Consider the following 18,795-nt stretch of genomic DNA (forward strand, 5'->3'; position numbering starts at 1 on the left):
GGACCAATGTCCGTTCATGCCAATGCGAACGAAGCGATACGGTGGGAATGTCGGACGCCCGGAAGAAGCCATTTGATAAACATTATTCCCCGGTGCAAAAGCCAAGACGCAAACGTGAAATGAATATTAACCATTTTGCTTGTACGGCGAGTTTGTGAACAGTTCGTGGTGGTTGTATATTTAACCTCGAAACCTTCATCAAGTATTATTAGTCAGTTTATTAGTCGGTGGTGGTGGTGATTATTTATTAATTTGACGTTTTATTGCAACGATGTAATTCATTTACGGCATTAATCTAAGTTTATGAGATATTCTTTTTATAATTGCTAAATGAAATGCACGAAAGAGATGCACTTATATTAATTTAATTTTTTTGTTGTGTTTCAAATCGTTTTGCAGGAAAACGTCCATAAAACACAGCTGTCAGCGTGTTTTTACATCTGCGTGTTGCAGGATTTTGTCAAAAGATACCCACAAAGCATAAATCTAGCACAAAATGAAAGGCAGACATCTTCGGCGGCGGTTCAGCCTACAGCCGTCGTTTATGAAGGACGACTCTACCGAAGAACGACCAAAGCGAGAAAAGTAAGTAGTAATCTTTTGTTTCATTTCTTTTTTTCTCCCTTCCATCAAACTTGGTTTTCCCTTAATGTTGACAATGTTAATTGTTGATGCTGTAGTTCTTGCGTTCTGAACCAAGGTCACCGTAGAGGTTTCCAGAGGCCAAGTGAGGGTTAATTTTAGCATACAAAAAATGAGACAAATTGACCCAGCAATGGACAGAGAGACAAAAAATATTTGCTTCTTGTCACAGCACACAAAATGCTGCCTGAAAGCTTCGAGACGGTGATCTAGATGGATAGCCTATGCTGTGGAAAATAAACACAAAGAGTAGGACCAAAAATTATCAGAGCTAGTGTAGCGTAAGGAAAAAATTATTGAAGAAAAAAAAATCCCACCAACACACACACACACACCTACACAGAGCCGAAACATGAATCATTGCCTAGATTATCGTCGGAAAAGTTTCACAATTTATAGCACTTTTTCAATGTTTACTGGCACTGGGGACGGATTGAGGGACGGATTCGAGGAGGAGAAGGAGGGAGGGGGATTGGGAGGGATCTTATCAGATCGCTGGCATTTAATGCGACATCCAGCAGAATGCGGATTTAGCCATCAGGTCAAAAGTTTATTCCGTATAATATGGCTTCCGTTCCGAGTGCTGCTTGCGAAGATTATGGCTACGGGCGAGTTACACAAGAAGATTAAAATCATAGCCCCGATTCAAGGTTCAGTTTTCCACAGGCATCAGTCAGGAGTCAGGTGCTGCGCTTGGTGGTGTTTAAAATTATCCAAAGTAATAAATCTTATACCCGGTCGGTACCTCAAATGTTCTCAATTAAGCTGAAAAATAGCTTCAATTAAAGGTAATGTAATGTGCTGCACGACCGTCGGTGTTAAATGAACACAAAGAAGCTAATTCTATTAGTATTTTGCTTAAGTAGAAGTCGTTCTGCTGCATTCGAAGTTTGTTAAATAGCCTGGGGCGTGATGTATTATGATAATAGGAGCATTCATCATGTTTGCGTTTCGCAAAAATGTATCTATCAGATCCTTTAAATAAGTTGCATAGCTTTAAATTTGGTTTTAAGAAGTAATAAACGTACTTGTTATCATTTTTAATTGATAATTCATTAGGCGTCTTTACATGTATGTTGCTGCATAAAGTAGTTTTGTGCGCAATTCCGATATATTGGCTATCTTGACATATATAATCTAATTGAAAAATTACTGGTACAAAATTGATGATTTTAAAAACATTGTCACAATTTTCTAAAACATCAATAGACGCTATTATTGATGAAAAATGAAATGTAAGCCGTTTGTATTCAGTTATTGTTTTAATCGGGTTCAAAACACTTCTTCCCTAAGTTAAATTAATGCGCCTAAATGTATGCATTGTGTGCGTCTACTTTGTAAGCGTCCTGAAGAGACAGTTTCAGGCTTCCAAAGCACCTGAATAATGGCGAGGAATAATTACAAAAAGGTAAAAAATTAAACTATCTTTCTTTACATATATAGAAAATAATCCCACAAACATAAGAAAAGCATTCAATTTCTCGCAGCTAATGTATTCCTGCTCAACAATGCGTTACTTCGCATTACTTCGAACCATCTTTCATCGACGATTCGGTTGAAATTATTCTTTTCGAATTTATCTTTTTGTTGCGTTTTGTTATACAAAACCCAAACCCCAAAAAAAAAAACAAATTCCCTCGGTGCGCGATCGATTTGATTGCCCAAGGTGGTGTTTGTACGCTCTCCGCAAGTAATTTGTGAAGGAATTTGGATTTCTTTCGCTTTGATTGCCATTAGAGTGATTTTTATTACCACACAATGACAAGCGAAGGTACGGCTCTGGTGCTGCGATGTTGCGGAAACACAGATCTGTCGTCCCGTAATAGAGCGAATTCGAGAACGCAATGCCAACAGCCGCACCGTCCCACTCGACATGCAGCGCAATCCACCGAAGCCTTAAGGGGATTTCTGGCGGGAAGATGAAAAATCGCTTCGTCATTCACACTGTCCTGTTCGGAAGAGCGGACGGTCGAACGCAGGTTCAGCGAAAACGGTTGCCAGCCATGGGAAGCGAACGCAAAGCGTGTGGTTCGCCGGCGAACACCGGGATGCCGCCCCGGGGTACTTACTTGATGCAGTGGTCCGTACAGCGGTTTCCCCTAATAGCAGCTGAGGGCCAAGTGATGGAAAGGTATTTCTTATTGACATTATCCTCCAGTCCACCATTGGCTCCGGCCAGCATTCATTTACTCTTCCTAAATTAATCTCTCCATCCGGACGAGGAGCGATCCTTACTTTGCGTCGGCACTACCTGGCGTGTGGGTCTGTGCGTTTCCGCGGAAAATACATCCTCTTACGGAGCGGATCGAAATTTATTTATTTTTCACCGTAGATGGTTTTTCGTCCTTCTTTCTCTTTCGCTTATGTTTTTTTTTTCAATGTTTTTGGGTACGTTTCGTCTGCAGTACTTGTGGGATTCGGTTCGTGGGAATTCCAAACCACATAGCTGACGGTGTCGAACCGAGGAGATGAAGTAACAATATCACTCAAGCTTTTATTTATGTTAATCGTTCAAGCGGAAGCTATAGCGTAAATCTTGTCGTTCCTTTTCTTTCACCGTAACTGTGGTGCTATGTGTTACAGCTTTGGCAGCATGACACTCCAGTAGTGTTGAGTTTAACGCCGCAATAAATCATAAATACATTACGTCGCTTTAGAAGGCGTTTTTTATGAGTAGATTCAGCGATATATTGGTAGTGTAGAACAGTTTTAGATATAGCTCAAAGATACGAAACAAAGGAATAGTTTCGACTTGTTTTAAAGAGCAGCAATTTGAATTTCATCCGCGCCTAAATGGAGGAGGGGTAGGAAAAAAACGAATAATGACACTGAATTGCTAATCATTGTTGAAGAATGAAGGTTTTATAGCAACATAACAAGCTATATAATATAACAATATAGCAAGCTATAACAAAAAAAGAAGGATTTATCCGTGATGTCAGACGGCCTAAGTGTCCAATATGACAAAGGACGGAAATCAGTGTAAGCGGGGTGGAAGGTTAATTTTAAACACTTTTCCTAGCATTTTCTGAGGAGAAAAAGGGGTTTCCATCCAACCAAATATTATTGAATCGCCAAAAAAATTCTTTGGACTGTTATCACCGTCCAAATGTCCTGGCATTAAGCACCCGTCAACAATGTTAAAAATCTCGTACGAGTTAATTCGTGATGGTGCTGCTTGATTCGTAATAGCTGCAATCACTTCGGAGTCTTGGATTGCTGCAGGAGACCTCTAAATTGCTCACGATCGAGTGCCGTCTTTTGCTAATCCATTATCCCGGATTTTCTGGTGAATACATCAACGCCATCGCTCCATCTCAGTATGAGCCTTCGATGAGGATGACCAAAAATGACTTTACCAAATGGGTCGTCCGGTGCCATTCGAATGGCATGACTAGTCCACTAGAGCCTGGGGAGTCTATTTCGCTTTACGATAGTGAGTTCACCGTATAATTCAAAGATCTTGTCTATATAGCGGCTCCACAATTGTCCTTCCACTCATACGAACCCAAAAATAATTCAGAGCATCTTCCTCTCGAACGCGTCGAGGGTTTCGCTAGTTTTGGACAGAGTCGATGTCTCAGAGGCGTATTTGTGTACTGAAACTATAGAAGTTTTATATAATCAAAGCTTCAATCGTTGCGACAGTTGTTTTGCATTGAGAAGCTTCCACAGATCCTAGAAAAACCAGGGTTCAGTCAGCACTCTAGTGGGTATTTCAACATCAATATTGTTTACTCAAGATAGGCGAATTTTTGTTACTGAAATGTGCGGTCATTTGTCACCCCTGTGTACATCGGAATTTGCTAGCAGAGCCACCGAATGCTCTCCACCACAATACGAATTCACACATGATTGACACCATAGAAATTCAGGAATGTTTTCCTTTAAACGATGATTCTATTATTTTTTTAATATAACTATACATATTTCCTTAAATAGTTTTAACATTTAAATCGTTTATAATGACAACAAGTTTCTCTCTAAAATTTTTAGACCACTGAAAAATGATGAAAACTCCATAAACTCAAACGTGCGGCACAAGATCGTCATGATGGGCGCAGCCAAGGTGGGCAAAAGCTCACTCATCACGCAGTTCCTGTACAGCAGCTTTTCACCAAAGTACAAGCGCACGGTTGAGGAGATGCACCACGGTCACTTTTCGGTCGGTGGAGTAAATCTGACGCTCGACATTCTCGACACTTCCGGATCGTACGAGGTAAGTACTGCCACACACTATGTGGACAAGTGCGCACCAAAGTGCTATGCAAATATGTATACCTATCTGAAACACATTCCCCAAAAACACACACAAATCCACACCTGCTGTCAGCTGGCAATCAAAGCTTTCTCTGGCCAGATTTAACCATCGGATCGGTTATTTCCCTAGTGTATGGCTCCCTTTTAGATGCTTTTGATGTTGACTAATGCCACCAGCAATGATATAAAGTAGCATTTTTTCCCATCTGATGCTACGAAAGCCTCAAAAAGAAAATGTAATCGAGATGTACGGTTTATGAAACGTGATTAAAGTAAAATCCCAAGACTCTAAGGGATACCTGCCATAAATCAAAAGGCTCGTAGGAAATAATTAGTTTCTACTATTACTGCGGAATGACATAAACTGTAATCAAAAACTAATTTATTTACTTTGTAGCTACAATCTATAATTATCGCCACGTATCTATGATAGAGCCTGGGAATTTGCATTCTATTCAATTTATTGCTATTCTATCTTCAGTTTGTATATTTGTTAAGCTATAGAAAAATAAGTTAAACCAATTTTTTTTATTGAACCAAGTACACAATCTATTTAGTTAAAAGGATTTGTTTCGCTCACTGAAACCAAACACGAAATTTGCAAAAAAAAAATTATCAAAACATAGAAAGATTACACACCAAAAAAAAAAGAAATTTACAGACTACAAGCAAGAACAAAACAAGAAAAATAGACAGTATGGAGAGTGATAAAAATGACAGACAAAATATGACTAATTTATTAAAGATGCATGGCAATCAAATGCTGTATAAATTCTTCAACATTGTTTAAAAAATTCAAAATTTATCGCTTTAATTGAAGCATAAAAGCACTTTGCTGTACATATATCTGGTATTCCCTAAAGCAACCGTGCCTATTTTGTCATCTTTCTTAACCGAAAGGATACTAAAAGCAATGTAAATAAGAATACCAAAATAGCAGCTGTGAACTACCTGTACACTTTCGCACGATGCAACGCAACACGAACAAACACTTCCTGCACATAGAGGAAGACACAAGTTAAGTAAATTTCGCAAGCATGAATGATGAGTCCAGTACGTCACACGTTCTGAAGCTGGGCACCGATGAAATATTCCGCATTGCTAACGGCGCTGTACAAAACATACTGGTTCGCTCGCTTTACCTAACGAACTAGAAACAATTCACCTTGAAGGGGGGGGGGCGGAAAAAACGGACACCAGAAAACTCGCCTAGCACGGTATCAAACCAATATTTGCTCATCCAACACCGACTCTCGCCCCTTGGCCGTCATCATCATCTGAGTAACGGTTCGCGATAAAGTGAACTTTCCTTTTCCGGTTCGGTACCTTCACCAGCTTGATGTCCAGTCTACTGACCTTTATGTTTGACCAACTTACACAGTGTTTCAGTGCTTTTCATTTTGTATGTAGCTACTTTAAAAAACAAAAAGAATAGAACACGTCAAAATATGTTCCTAGAGATAGTGAAGTTTTTATATTCCGCGCACCCTTCGTCAACGAAGCGGCAAAAAAACATACCCTTAAAGCTTTACCCCCTTTGGTCGTGGCTATGTTCGTGTGTCTATGGGAGTGTGTGTTTATAAAAAAAAACTTTGTCATGCAGCACAAACCAAGGCCAAGGATGGTCTAATCAAATGCGTTGCCCAAGGCACACAACAAGTCCCCGACAAAGCAAACCATGTCGTTTGATAGACCCGTCCTGGGAGGCAGGGAGCTAAATGAGTCGTCGTTCACTATCCACTACGATCCTTTCATAACAAATCACTCACAGCATAGCTAATAAGGTAGAGAAGAAAAGGTGTGATGTAATTTGCGGAACCCAAATTATGTCTCCAAACAAAGGACACCCATCTATGGGACGCGGTGACGCCATCCAGTTTTTTGGGGAGGGTGAGAATTTTGGGACGAACCGGCACCCAAGGAAACATGGTTTGCTGTCGGAAAACCATTAAAAATTTAACTTTAATCTAACCCACCTTAATCGTTTACTCATCGTGCTCGTGCTAGATTGATACGATGGTGTATAATTTGGGAAAGTTTTTTTTTGTTTGTTTGTTCCCTGAGCGTTGATATTTAACAAAACGTTTCACTTTTGCCTTGGTCTGCTTACGGATTCCACCTGTTGGTTGCGGTGAATCGTTTTAGTACGTTCAGGAAGGACTCAGGGTGTTCCTTTTGCACCATCAAGAGTTTTAGTATTTGGATGTAGTATGTGTGTGTATTGTGATGTTGAAAATGTAATAATTAAAGTAATTACAGCTTTTTTTTTCGAGGTCATGAAAAGTTGAAATTGTTTTGTAAATTGCATAACTTTAGGCTTTAAGCAAAATGCATGTGCAAAGTTTTTTAGACAAATTTCTTGGAAACAGGTTCAGTACTTTACAATCTTTTTAAAAAATGTGTTTTGGATTCGTTTTTTCCTTTTTGTAATGAATTGAAATGGCTAATATTCAATATGTTTTAATAATAAATTACTCTATTTTTAATTTCAACTTTTTTCCTATAATAACGTTTTTAATTCAATTTGTACACCATAAATTTTAGTCTAAAGGAACTGATGCAATGAAGATTAATCAATCCACTTGGACAAAAGATCCAATTACGCGTGAAACTTTCTCATGCGTCCTGTGAGTTGGTTTGCAAAAGCTGCTCTAAACTCGTTAGTTATTTCTGTCCTATTAGTATGCAGCAGCTTGTGCATAGTTTTGCACGCACACACACACACACACACACACACACACACACAGCATGAGCCCTCTTCACTATAAACTCACGTTCCAGTCAAATCGTCAAACATGAAGTATATCGTTGAACGGGTTTTATTTTTGTTTTCCCGTGACTGATATGCATACTCGTTTTTTGTTGTTTTTGCTCTATTCCAATTACAGTTCCCAGCAATGCGAGCCCTTTCCATCTCATCAGCGGATGCATTTATCCTGGTGTACGACGTTACCGACAGTATCACGTTCGAGGAAGTGAAAGCGATACGTGAACAAATTCACGAGATCAAATCAACGACGGCGGTACCAATTGTGGTCGTTGGCAACAAGACCGATTTGAGCGATGAGGATGAGGATTTGCGACAGGTGCGTGTATATTATGGTACTATCTTGTTAGAACTCTATCGCATTGTCAGTTTTATTCCTTTTGGAACTCTGTTACTAAAATCCTTTCCAGTGTATTATTACAAACTATATTAAAACGGAGAAATTATTGTTCAATTGTTGGTGAAAGCGCATTCATTTCAAACACGACAAATGTATATCCTACTGTGTGTGTGGAACATAAAATAATAATATTTACCCATTTAAATTTCATTGTAATTGACACATGCTCAGCATACCGCACGTAATGGATACGTAAGCTTTTCCGATAACGTGATGGTTTGATTCCTTCTTGCGTAGAATTCCAACTAAAGCGCAGAGTCAAAAGAATGTCGAAGCATAGCGATTAAATCGTTTCCTTGTTCCACCAAGTCAATGTTTCACGCTCATAGTTTGCGTTTCGATAAAATGCCAAGATGTGGAAGGAAACGAGGACACCATGGTGTTTCACTCGTCGATTCGCTCATCCATTCTGCGGACGGTGAAAACCGTGGAGTGGTTTGAACAAAAAAAAATCCACGTGAAGGATCGGTAAAAACGGTTTTCAATAAGCACCATGACTGGTTACGATTACGCTTGCCAGCGAGATCTAAGTGACTGTAACGGAGACACTCCATTCAATCCTTCCAGAGTGGAACTGATGCTAGAAGCGGTGTAGAATAAAATTCCCCATTTCAGGTTATGTTTTACACTTGCTTTAAATCGGTTTATAATGGTTTAATATAAGACGAGTAGGATGTTTTAATAGTCTAGTGGACTAATAAGAAATGTAAAAGAAAATGCAAGAAAATGTAAATTTAAGTTTATAGTTTGAAGAATAATTATTTGAACGTTATGCTCGTTGCACTGAACTAGCAGGTTGTTCTTAATAAGTCCAAATCACATCTTTAAATGACTCACAATAATAAGCTAAATGTTTTATCATCACCACTGTACATCATACTCTTCCTCTACATGACACTAAAAAAAGCTATGAATGAGCCAATGGTGAGCATGTCCATCTAACACCTGTTTCCGGCTTCCTGTGCTTTTCACACTGGACACGTCGAGTCGGTGTATGATAGAGAAGTTTTAAGCGAAAAACTTTGCTGCTTAGAAACGAAATGCGAGAGTGTGTGGCTACATAGGATTTGTGCAAGAACTTCACATATGCTGGTAGATGTAATAATGATGTACAATAACGAGAGTTTAATTAAGTTTGCTAAGACTAACCCTATCCATTTACATAACTTTAAGTAATAAATTGAACTTAAACAAAAAATAATAGCAATTAAAATGAATCATCGCGTAGCTGTAACGTTCAGCGGTTAACATTCTGTTTTCGTCACGAAGTCCTTATTAATTGTTTTTTTTAATGAACTAAACTAAAATGCAAAAATAGGGTAAGTGTACCAATTGTTGTGCTATCGTCGGAAACATTGATAATTAAAAAAACCAGGATGATTTGCAGTTCCAAAAAAATTTCTTCACATAAATTAACAGATTTCCTTATTTTCCCATACGTTTCATAAATTTCATAAGCTTATTTTTCAAAAAATCACGATTTTTAGTTTTGCTGTCAAAAAATCTGCAATATCTTAACGATTGTCTAAAAAATGACCATTTTTTTGTTTTCAATTTTTAATGAAACTAGAGCTCAAAATCGACGTCAAAAAATTTTAAAAACTAGTTTATGGCTCACTTAAGCTAGAACCATAACGTTTTTGATAATTACATTATCGTATTTAAAAATAGCACAACAATTGGTGTATAGAAAACCGGAATGCACCAATTGTTGTGCTATTTTCATGTTGGTTGTTTGTGCTGTCGTAATTCACTGATAAACAAAATGCGTGTATTGGAGATAAGCATATTGACTTTCGACAACCTCTATTTTGTTAAAATGAGTGAATTAAACAATAATAACAGAATTATTTCATTGTTTATTCACTACAAAAAAACTAGTTTTAACTGATACATTGAACACACTGCCTACTGCCATCATTTTATGCTGACTTCACAAATTGCTGTCAAATCAAAACAAAATTTGCCTCTCTAAACCACGATTTTAAAATCAGTAAAAAACGTGTTTATTCCATATTTTTGAGTGATATTAGTTATCAAAACTTCCTAAAAAACATCAAGTTTCCTTATTATACCCATTAGCTTGAGTGAAATCAATTCAAATGGTCATTTTGTACTAGCACAACAATTGGTGCATTGAAGAGTTTTACGAAAATGACTATAAGTTTTGTTTTAAATGTTCAAACTACAAAATTTGAAAATGAAAATACGTAAAAAACGTGTGTCTATCGATTGGACTCTTGTTTATGAATTTTAATTAAGCAGTTTTGCCACAAACGTCGTTTTTGTGAAAACGCTGTACAAACTCGTCCATAATTGGTACACTTACCCTAGAGTTTTTTTCTCTAAACTAATCATAATTCAGTTCAGTACACCCGTTCTAAGGTCAAAATTAAGTTCCCAATAGTTATAGGAAATCTAACATGGACGTTCTATATGAATAATATCATCATAATTTAATTGTTCTAGATTGTGCACTACACCAAACACAAAATCAAAGAAAGCTGTATGTCTTGAATCGCTCAGAAGGACAATCAACCATGTTTAAAGAGATGATAACGTAAACGCTTTATAATGAAACAAATACATAATAATGTCTTGTTCATGTAGTGATTATCCTGCGGGAGATTAATTCTAAATAGCTTTATAATTTTCAAGATTATTTACGTATGTCTAGTTACATCTGACGCTGCACCAAACATTATAAATGGTCATATAGACATTCAATAAATAATAGAAGAATAAAAAATAAAGAAATAATTCAATAATATTCAAATATGTAATAGTCTGAAATAGTCAATAATAGTCTGAAAAGTAGAATTAGGAGGAATTAGGAATAGGAGTAGGATTAGGAATTTTTAAACATAAATTGCTCCAAGATTCGACATACGTGGAAATTCGAGATATGTGAATTTTTGAGGATCTCTGAGGTATACGAGTGCATTTCGTAGACTTCCTGTATTACTTCACCGTTGTCCTGCGTTACGACGTTACATTTGCTATAAACAAAGCCATAAACGCGCCTGAAACTTTTCCGTGTGAAATATTTCATCCAATTCATCTTTCTCATTCTGTTTTGTTTTTTCTTCATTCAACAGGTGGCACGTGACACAACTGAATCGATGGTAACGGTAGATTGGGAAAATGGTTTCGTCGAAGCATCAGCAAAACTGAACCGTAATGTTACACAGGTAAGCGAACATTAATGCTTTTAGCGTGACTTATTGTAACATGAGCTTCATTTCGTTTGTTTTGCAGATTTTCAAGGAACTTTTGGTGCAAGCTAAAATAACATACAACCTTAGCCCGGCACTCCGGCGACGGAGACGCCAATCGCTGCCACAGCAGGCCAGCACCGGTAGCACGGGCGCACCAGCGACACCCCAAGCATCCCCAAGCGTTCACGTTCCATCCGTCGCCCAGCTGCAACATTTGCAGCAGATACAGGACAAAAGTCTCGGCGGCAAACGTAACTCGTGCATTCTTTCCTAATGGGTTGAGTTGAGGCCCCGTCTGCTCTTTCTCTGCGAATCATCATACTATTGACCTGCACCCTTCAAACATAAAATAAAATTAGCGAGGGAGAGAGTTTTCGGAACGATCGTGGAATGTATGCTTCAGAACGTAACCCGATTTCCCTATATGGAACAGCTTTTCCGAACAACATGCATAAATTTCGCGCTTTGGAAAATATTGGCTTGTATAATATGGATATTTAAAAGGCATTCTGAACAAAACCAAAACCAAAAAAAATATCGTCGTACATGTTTTTCACCAGCGTCGCACATTCTTTCCAACCTACCAGCTTTGCCAGTCCACATAGACGATAGAAAGATTTGTGATGTTAATAAATCTAACCGTGTCGAATCGTTCGAAAACAATGTGTAAAGTATCGAAGTGGAAAAATACGGGTAATAAAGGGAACGATTGTGGAGGTTCACGCGTAGTAGAAGGACACGAAACAAGCGAGTTTGGAAGCGGTTTACACTGCACTAGGAACACAATGCGCCGTACACATCGCTGCACGAAGAAATGTAAACTCACGTGGATTAGATTAGTTATGCAGAGGTATAGAGGTTTTTTTTTGTTTTTTGATAAATAATAACATGTCAGTAAATTTTTCTGCGTTACCAAACGAAAACAGACAGCGTTGAATAACGGCTAAAGGTTGAGGTTGCGCAGTTAAAAAGTACGGGATGTAGGATGAGCTCGTATCGAATATTGAAAAGAAAAATAAGGGAAAAATAACTCACCGAGTCCATTTCATGTGCGTGAATGTTAATGTGTGTTAGTGTTTTGATAATACTGGAAAAATAAATCTTGTCTTTACGTCAAGAACCGTTACATGCAATGGCCAAAAATAAAAGCTTATTTGTAATACGAACGCATTTGCAATGCTTGTCGCTCGAACCGACGATGCTATCCCCCATGAGAAAATATACCTTTCAACACAAAGTCAACCAGTAATTTTCCATTCAAACCTTTTCACTCACCACAGTAAACCAAATCCAATCGATGTCTCATATAGTAAATCTGTTTTCGAACGTTTGATAAGTCTGTCTATCAGATACCCGCGAAACGGGTTGTCTTCGAAGAAGAAAGTTAAAACTGCAACCAAAAAAAAAAACACACAGCCTAAATCAAAATATAAATTACAACATTAAACACCATCTCTAGCGTTATGAAGCCAAAGCTGATCGGTTGAATCGGATAAAAAGATGTTTGCATATAATATTCACACATAAAACAATCATCAACAAACCCAAGTTGTCGTTGCTGTTAAAATATATCTTCACAATACAATTCTACACGGTAAAGCTAATATGGTGTATAAATAAAACAAAAAATAGGAGACATATGCTGTATGAAAAAAATTGAATTGATACGACAGCAACAAAAAAAATCCCTCTTGTTGTGGTCGTCAAATGTGAAGATAGTCAATAAATTGTAAACATATATAGAGAAGAGAAATAATGTAGGAAGTCCTGGTGAATAATGGAACGAATAAACGGCCATGAAGAGCTACAGTACACATCCATATGCAGACAAAAATCAACGCGTGTAGTTATATACAAATGAAATTTCAAGGAAACAAACATTTGCATCACATGCAGTATGAAGGAAGAGCGAAAGTGAGAAAAGAATATAGCTCGTGAATATTCAAGTTGAAAGTAAATAAAATTAATCCATGTAACTGGTAAAGTGTAACTGACTGTGTAATGTTTTACTTTTTCACGATTTTCTAATTTATTTTTTTTTAACAAAATTTTATTTAATCTTTAATTGTTTACATTTAGCAACAAAGTAAACAAAGGATTGTATTGTATACATTTATCATAATCCTTTCTAGTATCTAATCGTTCCCATTTATTACACGCTTCGCCTTAAACCAAGTGTAAAATCCTTTCCTCGCATGATAAATAGGTTGCACCCGTTACCACAAACGGGTGGGTATGTAAATATTGTTTGATCAACTATGATGAGAATTATTGAATTCTTCGCCTTCGCCATGCGACTGCCAATGTACATGCTATGTTGCACCCTTAAATGCCAAAAGGATCGAAATGTCCTGCTTGCACGTTCCTGTTTCATAATCATTTACTTGCTTATACATGTATTTCAATCTCTACAAGTGTATTAAGGGTTAAATTAACCTTAATCATTGCTTTTACGACCGATGACAGGACACGAAGAAAGTTGGCCATACGCCGAACAATTCCTTTCCCACTGGCACGGCTGAGGTGCCAGCGGTTTGTTTATGTTTACCGTTGCCAGGTACGGTCACGCGTACCACGCTAGTGTAATGTGTGCGTGTCCCGTCTCCATGGCAACCGTCACTAGATAGCTTCCTTCGCCGTGACTGTCAAGCAGAATCGAACTCACGTTCAGTGTAGGTTGGTGTGATTTTTGAAAGAAAGTTTAGTTTTCTTCCTGTGTATAATAAGTGAAAAATTGCTGAATTTTTATAGCTCACAGTTAGCAAGTTACGTGTGTGTTGAGTTGCGATGCGATTTAGTGTAGTGAAATGTCTTACCAATGGGTAAACCATGATACGCAATAACCGAACAAGGTGACACGTGGCCTTTTCATCGGTGAAGTTTTCATTGGTGTGAGATATTCCTAACCTTACATGTAGCGTGTAATTGTGAAAGTGTGAAGCGAATTTTGGAGACACCGAGCAAGAACAAACACTTTGTTGGTATAGAATTGGATTAGAAGCTACCAAACAATGGCCTCGTCACTGCAAAAAAAGGCACAGTTAGATGCAAGGTTAGTAAACACGGTTCAATGTACAACTAATTACCCACGGGTCACTGAAGGCCATTGTACGCTAAGCAGGCACCTCTCTTATCATCATCGATGACTCCTTCAAACCTTGAAGATCGTCTCGAAAACCGAACCAGTTCATTGTGGAATTCTGTGCGTCAAACTTACGATGAACACCGTTGAGATTGCTAAAACCACAAAAGTACAAGTTTAAGTCACTAGAAAAAAGTACAAAAAATCGTCCAAGTCACTTACGCGTTCATACAGTTCCTAAACCACCAACCACTAGCGTAGAACTCGGCACAAGATCCCGTATGCTCATCATTATCCCGATCGGGTGTGGAAAACTTCATCCCAACACTGATACGCAGCGAATCCTTCGCATTTCCTTCAACGAACTCACCCAAATGCAACCGATAGCCGGTGGCTTCGTTCCCTACCTCAAACTCATCGTACAGTGCCGTCTTGACCGTACCGTCATAGTCCTTCAGATGCACCAACAGCTGGAAGTAGTCGGACCCGGTAATGCGGTGCATTTTCTCGAGCCCTAACCAATACTCGCCCTCGGGCGTACCGAAACCATCACGGTAGTCGGCCCAATCACGGGTAAAGTTGAGTGTCCCATCAAACCGTCGGCTCAGCACAATCCAACCTCCTTTTCGGTAGCTCTGTTCACAGTACACCTGGAACGGGGCTATACTTGATGCCGGTGGTTTAATCGTGTACACATCACTTAGCCTGGCCGGTGCTTCCAGACAGGAGCCATAATATGTGCCCACTGAAACCAGGAAATATTTTCCATTTAATAAACAATTCCACTTTTCGAGTACTTCCACCAATGCGACGAGGTTTTACCATTTTGGCGCAATGTTTTGTTGATGCTTTCGAGCTTATCTGTAAAATGACAAGAGTATGAGATGAGAAGTCAATCGGCGGTACGACCTTGAACTGGGTTAAATGCATCATAATGGAAAGGGGATTTTTCTTACCACTGATGCCTTCCAGTTTTTCTGTGATGACCCCGGTGGTTAAATGGTGGTTGCTCTGAATTCTGTTTAAAGCAGGTGTAATTTTAATGTATTTATTAACACAACACTCTCTCTTGTCCCAGTTCTGTTTTTGCGTACCTTCGTTCTAGATGGCTTATTCGCTGATCAATCTCATCCAACCGCCTCAGCACCCTAGCAGTGAAAATTTGGAACAGAAATAAATTTATTCGTGATAGCAAATAATTTATTAGCAGCGTGGGGGTTTTCAATGTAGGATACTCACTGAAACATAAGGTTTGGTTTCAATCCTTGAAAGGGTTCCGTGTCGGTTATCGTTTCTGATTCGTTCCGTAGTACGGGTTGCGAACCCACCACAAGGTGGCAACATATTAGAGCGAAAACGACTGCGTTCTTCATCATGGAACAAGCGACTGGTTAGCTTTAAATCGATCGTCACCAATCGTGAGCTATAACGTGATAATATACGATCGGGTCCACAGACACCTTACACGCACACGTTTGTAAGCGTTTGTTCATAATACCAACACGTGTAAGCAAACAAAATGAATAAACGTGTTGTTATGCTTATTATCGATCATAAAAATATTACTGAACATTGTTACGGAACCATGTTCATCAAAATTAATGAAACATTTAATTATTTTGTCCATTGTTGACTAAAGGTTTTTTAATTTAAAAGAAATCATTTATTAAAGACACGGTTTAATGAACCATTTAGCATTAATTTAGTTTTTTTAAATAATATATCACGAAATAAACTAATGTCATCGTGCTGTTATTATCAGATATGATATTGTAAAGAGGTGCTAAAATAATAGCATTTTGTAGTGTGCTGTATATTTTTTATAATCCTTTTTTCATGTTCATGGTACTGTTAAGGGTGGCAAGAATTTATAAGTAAATGTGGTATTCGCCGAATGTTCATTTGAAGCAGTTCCTTTCTATTCCGGTGTATTTGTAATCTTTCTTTCTTTTTTCCAATACTTTTTACATTCATTTAGTACAGTAATTGTACCATAATTGCAAACATCTAGGCGCTAACAGTACCTACATATCGTCAGAGCTGGACGAACGTTAAACGTTGCCTTTGATAGGAAGCTAATAAAGCAAGAAAACTAATTGACATTACAACTTCGCTATCTCATACAAATGCATACCATAAACAATATTTAAAATGACTCCCATATTTAATATTTCAATATGCATACTGTTTTAAATAACACCATCTACCGTTTGATAGTGCAAACTCTTCTTGTAATACACAAACGGCGAAATAGCGCATTCGCAACTTGTTGCAGGGTATTTCATAGTGGTTTTACTATTCTGTTTTAAATGCGAATATATTTTGTTTAAAAATGGGCTAAAGTCTGAAACACGACCCCCCCCCACTCACGGGCACTCATTTGAGTGACTTTCTTTCGTGCAGGGTGGTTCGAAATCGGTTGCGTGTTTTTTAATTATGTTTCGAGACACAGACACCTGAGGGCATGGCCGTCGAAGAAGAAAATGTAGCAATTGGTGCCATCTATCGACCACAGGTCAAAGATTGGCGATCCGTTGGAGCTTTCGCGAATAGCTCCGGCCACAGACATGGTAGCGATTAGTGGTGCATGGACGAAATGTAGCCACAAGTGCCATCTAGCCATGGCCAGAAGAAAGTGTGGCGATATCTTGGATACCGGCGGAGCTATGGGGCAAAGTTGGGCCAAAAATGAGGAAAATTTTACGGTTTCACAAACAGCGTATGGAACTTGGTTCCTCGATGAATAAATCACTTTTCACTATGCGAAAACCTCCTTACAATTTAATAGTAATTGTAAAAAAAATCAAATTCAGGCCACATTGCATAGTCTCCGAACCACCCTGTACGAAAAATTGACACGCAGATGAGTGACCGTGAGTGGGGGGGGGTCGTGTTTCAGACTTTAGCCTAAAAATGTTTCTTCGTGAATTGAGGTACTCCTCTGACCATAGAAACTAAAATAGTTTTAAAAATATGCTAAACATAAAAATAGTATAGTATTTATATTTTTAAATATTACGAGAAATTATGGCTAAAGTCTGAAATAAGAACCGCCCCACTCACGGTTACTCATTTGAGAGACTTTTTTTCGAGCAGGGTGGTTCGCAATCGGCTGCGTGTTTTTTTAATTATGTTTCGAGACACAGACACCTGAGGGCATGGCCGTCGAAGAAGAAAATGTAGCAATTGGTGCCATCTATCGACCACAGGTCAAAGATTGGCGATCCGTTGGATACCGGTTGAGTTATGGGGCAAAGTTGGGCCAAAAATGAGGAAAATTGCACCAAATACCCGAAAAAGTGCAAGAGTTGCTTTCGCGAATAGCTCCGGCCACAGACATGGTAGCGATTAGTGGTGCATGGACGAAATGTAGCCACAAGTGCCATCTAGCCATATCAGAAGAAAGATTGGCGATTCGTTGGATACCGACCGAGTTATGGGGCAAAGTTAGGCCAAAAATGAGGAAAATTTTACGGTTTCACAAACAAGGTATGGAACTTGGTTCCTCGATGAATAAATCACTTTTCACTATGCGAAAACCTCCTTACAATTTAATCGTAATTGTACAAAAAAATCAAATTCAGGCCACATTGCATAGTCTCTGAACCACCCTGTACGAAAAATTGACACGCAGATGAGTGACCGTGAGAGGGGGGGGTTCTTATTTCAGACTTTAGCCTTACTAGACTTAATTTTATCATGCGGCAAAAAGTCAGGCGTCAACTACTGGAGTACGTTTTTAAAAGTAGATGGACCGGCATGGCATTATATCTAATAATAAAGTTTAATCATCATCATTTAGTAGCCAGTAAATCTGCTTCTTCTTCTTGGCGTATAGACCTCATAGGTCATGCCGGCCATTTCTGGCTTACGAGACTTATTGTACCACGAAGCTGGACAGTCAGTCCTTGCTACAGTGGGACACTGTCCGGATGGGATTTGAACCCGGTCCTGCCGTGTGGATCAGTGCCGTTTATCACATACGCCGACGAGCCAGTAAATAAATAATACAATTTATTAATTACAGCTCGGTTTCAAATTTACGCACATGGTAAATTAACCCAATTTACAAAACTCTCTTAAACGCACACACACGATTCATAAATGTAAAGAAACCCTGCAAGGAAACATAAAGTTCATTGTACATAACCAACCGTGAGCATAGAAATGTGTGATGCTCTACTGGAGAGCATCCTTCCAAAAGCGCTCTTCAACGGAATCGTCCACAGCCTGTTCTCTCGTACGTCCATTTAACTCGGGGAGAAAACATCAAAACATTACTATACGTGCGTGCAAACATCTGAGTTACATCAGAGTTCAGTATGAGTGGGACCGCGTAAGATATCGGTAGTGCAACGTCTGTTTCGGTGGTTCCAGCTTGTGAAAAGTGTTGGCAACTGGCTTTTCATTATTCCGCAAACAACCT

General features: G+C 38.6%; 2 protein-coding genes across 4 annotated transcripts; one reads left to right on the plus strand and one right to left on the minus strand.

Moving 5' to 3' along the window:
• The first annotated feature begins 403 nt into the window (after positions 1-403).
• Positions 404-13,277, plus strand: LOC125769861 (ras-related protein Rap1). Its single transcript, XM_049438808.1, has 5 exons — positions 404-585; positions 4,639-4,861; positions 7,791-7,988; positions 11,168-11,260; positions 11,328-13,277. Exons 1-5 carry the CDS (start codon positions 497-499, stop codon positions 11,559-11,561), a joined length of 837 nt encoding a protein of 278 aa, XP_049294765.1. The 5' UTR covers positions 404-496; the 3' UTR covers positions 11,562-13,277.
• A 14-nt stretch (positions 13,278-13,291) lies between these two features.
• On the minus strand, positions 13,292-15,827 carry LOC125769860 (fibroleukin-like). 3 transcript variants are annotated; one of them, XR_007419112.1, is made up of 8 exons: positions 15,609-15,825; positions 15,464-15,517; positions 15,326-15,387; positions 15,192-15,230; positions 14,592-15,114; positions 14,374-14,524; positions 14,104-14,310; positions 13,292-14,000 (listed from the first exon to the last, which is right to left on the minus strand). XR_007419112.1 is itself a non-coding variant. In XM_049438806.1 (7 exons), exons 1-6 carry the CDS (start codon positions 15,743-15,745, stop codon positions 14,401-14,403), a joined length of 939 nt encoding a protein of 312 aa, XP_049294763.1. In that variant the 5' UTR covers positions 15,746-15,827; the 3' UTR covers positions 13,292-14,310; positions 14,378-14,400. The 3 variants fall into 3 exon arrangements, 2 of the variants coding, with proteins under 2 accessions (XP_049294763.1, XP_049294762.1); XM_049438806.1 differs by having other exon boundaries at positions 13,292-14,310; positions 14,378-14,524; positions 15,609-15,827; XM_049438805.1 differs by having other exon boundaries at positions 13,292-14,310.
• Positions 15,828-18,795: the final 2,968 nt, after the last annotated feature.

The sequence above is a fragment of the Anopheles funestus genome, chromosome 3RL (genome assembly GCF_943734845.2).
Source record: "Anopheles funestus chromosome 3RL, idAnoFuneDA-416_04, whole genome shotgun sequence".
NCBI lineage: Eukaryota > Metazoa > Arthropoda > Insecta > Diptera > Culicidae > Anopheles > Anopheles funestus.

What these genes read in the sequence shown, in the direction of transcription:
- LOC125769861 (XM_049438808.1), top strand. Translation starts at nt 497, where the DNA reads ATGAAAGGCAGACATCTTCGGCGGCGGTTCAGCCTACAGCCGTCGTTT. An exon ending in GAACGACCAAAGCGAGAAAA is followed by an intron (nt 586 to 4,638) that starts GTAAGTAGTAAT and finishes TAAAATTTTTAG; the next exon opens with ACCACTGAAAAATGATGAAA. An exon ending in ACACTTCCGGATCGTACGAG is followed by an intron (nt 4,862 to 7,790) that starts GTAAGTACTGCC and finishes TTCCAATTACAG; the next exon opens with TTCCCAGCAATGCGAGCCCT.
- LOC125769860 (XM_049438806.1), bottom strand. Translation starts at nt 15,745, where the DNA reads ATGATGAAGAACGCAGTCGTTTTCGCTCTAATATGTTGCCACCTTGTG. An exon ending in CAAAACATTGCGCCAAAATG is followed by an intron (nt 15,115 to 15,191) that starts GTAAAACCTCGT and finishes TCCTGGTTTCAG; the next exon opens with TGGGCACATATTATGGCTCC. An exon ending in TTTAGGAACTGTATGAACGC is followed by an intron (nt 14,525 to 14,591) that starts GTAAGTGACTTG and finishes TTGTGGTTTTAG; the next exon opens with CAATCTCAACGGTGTTCATC.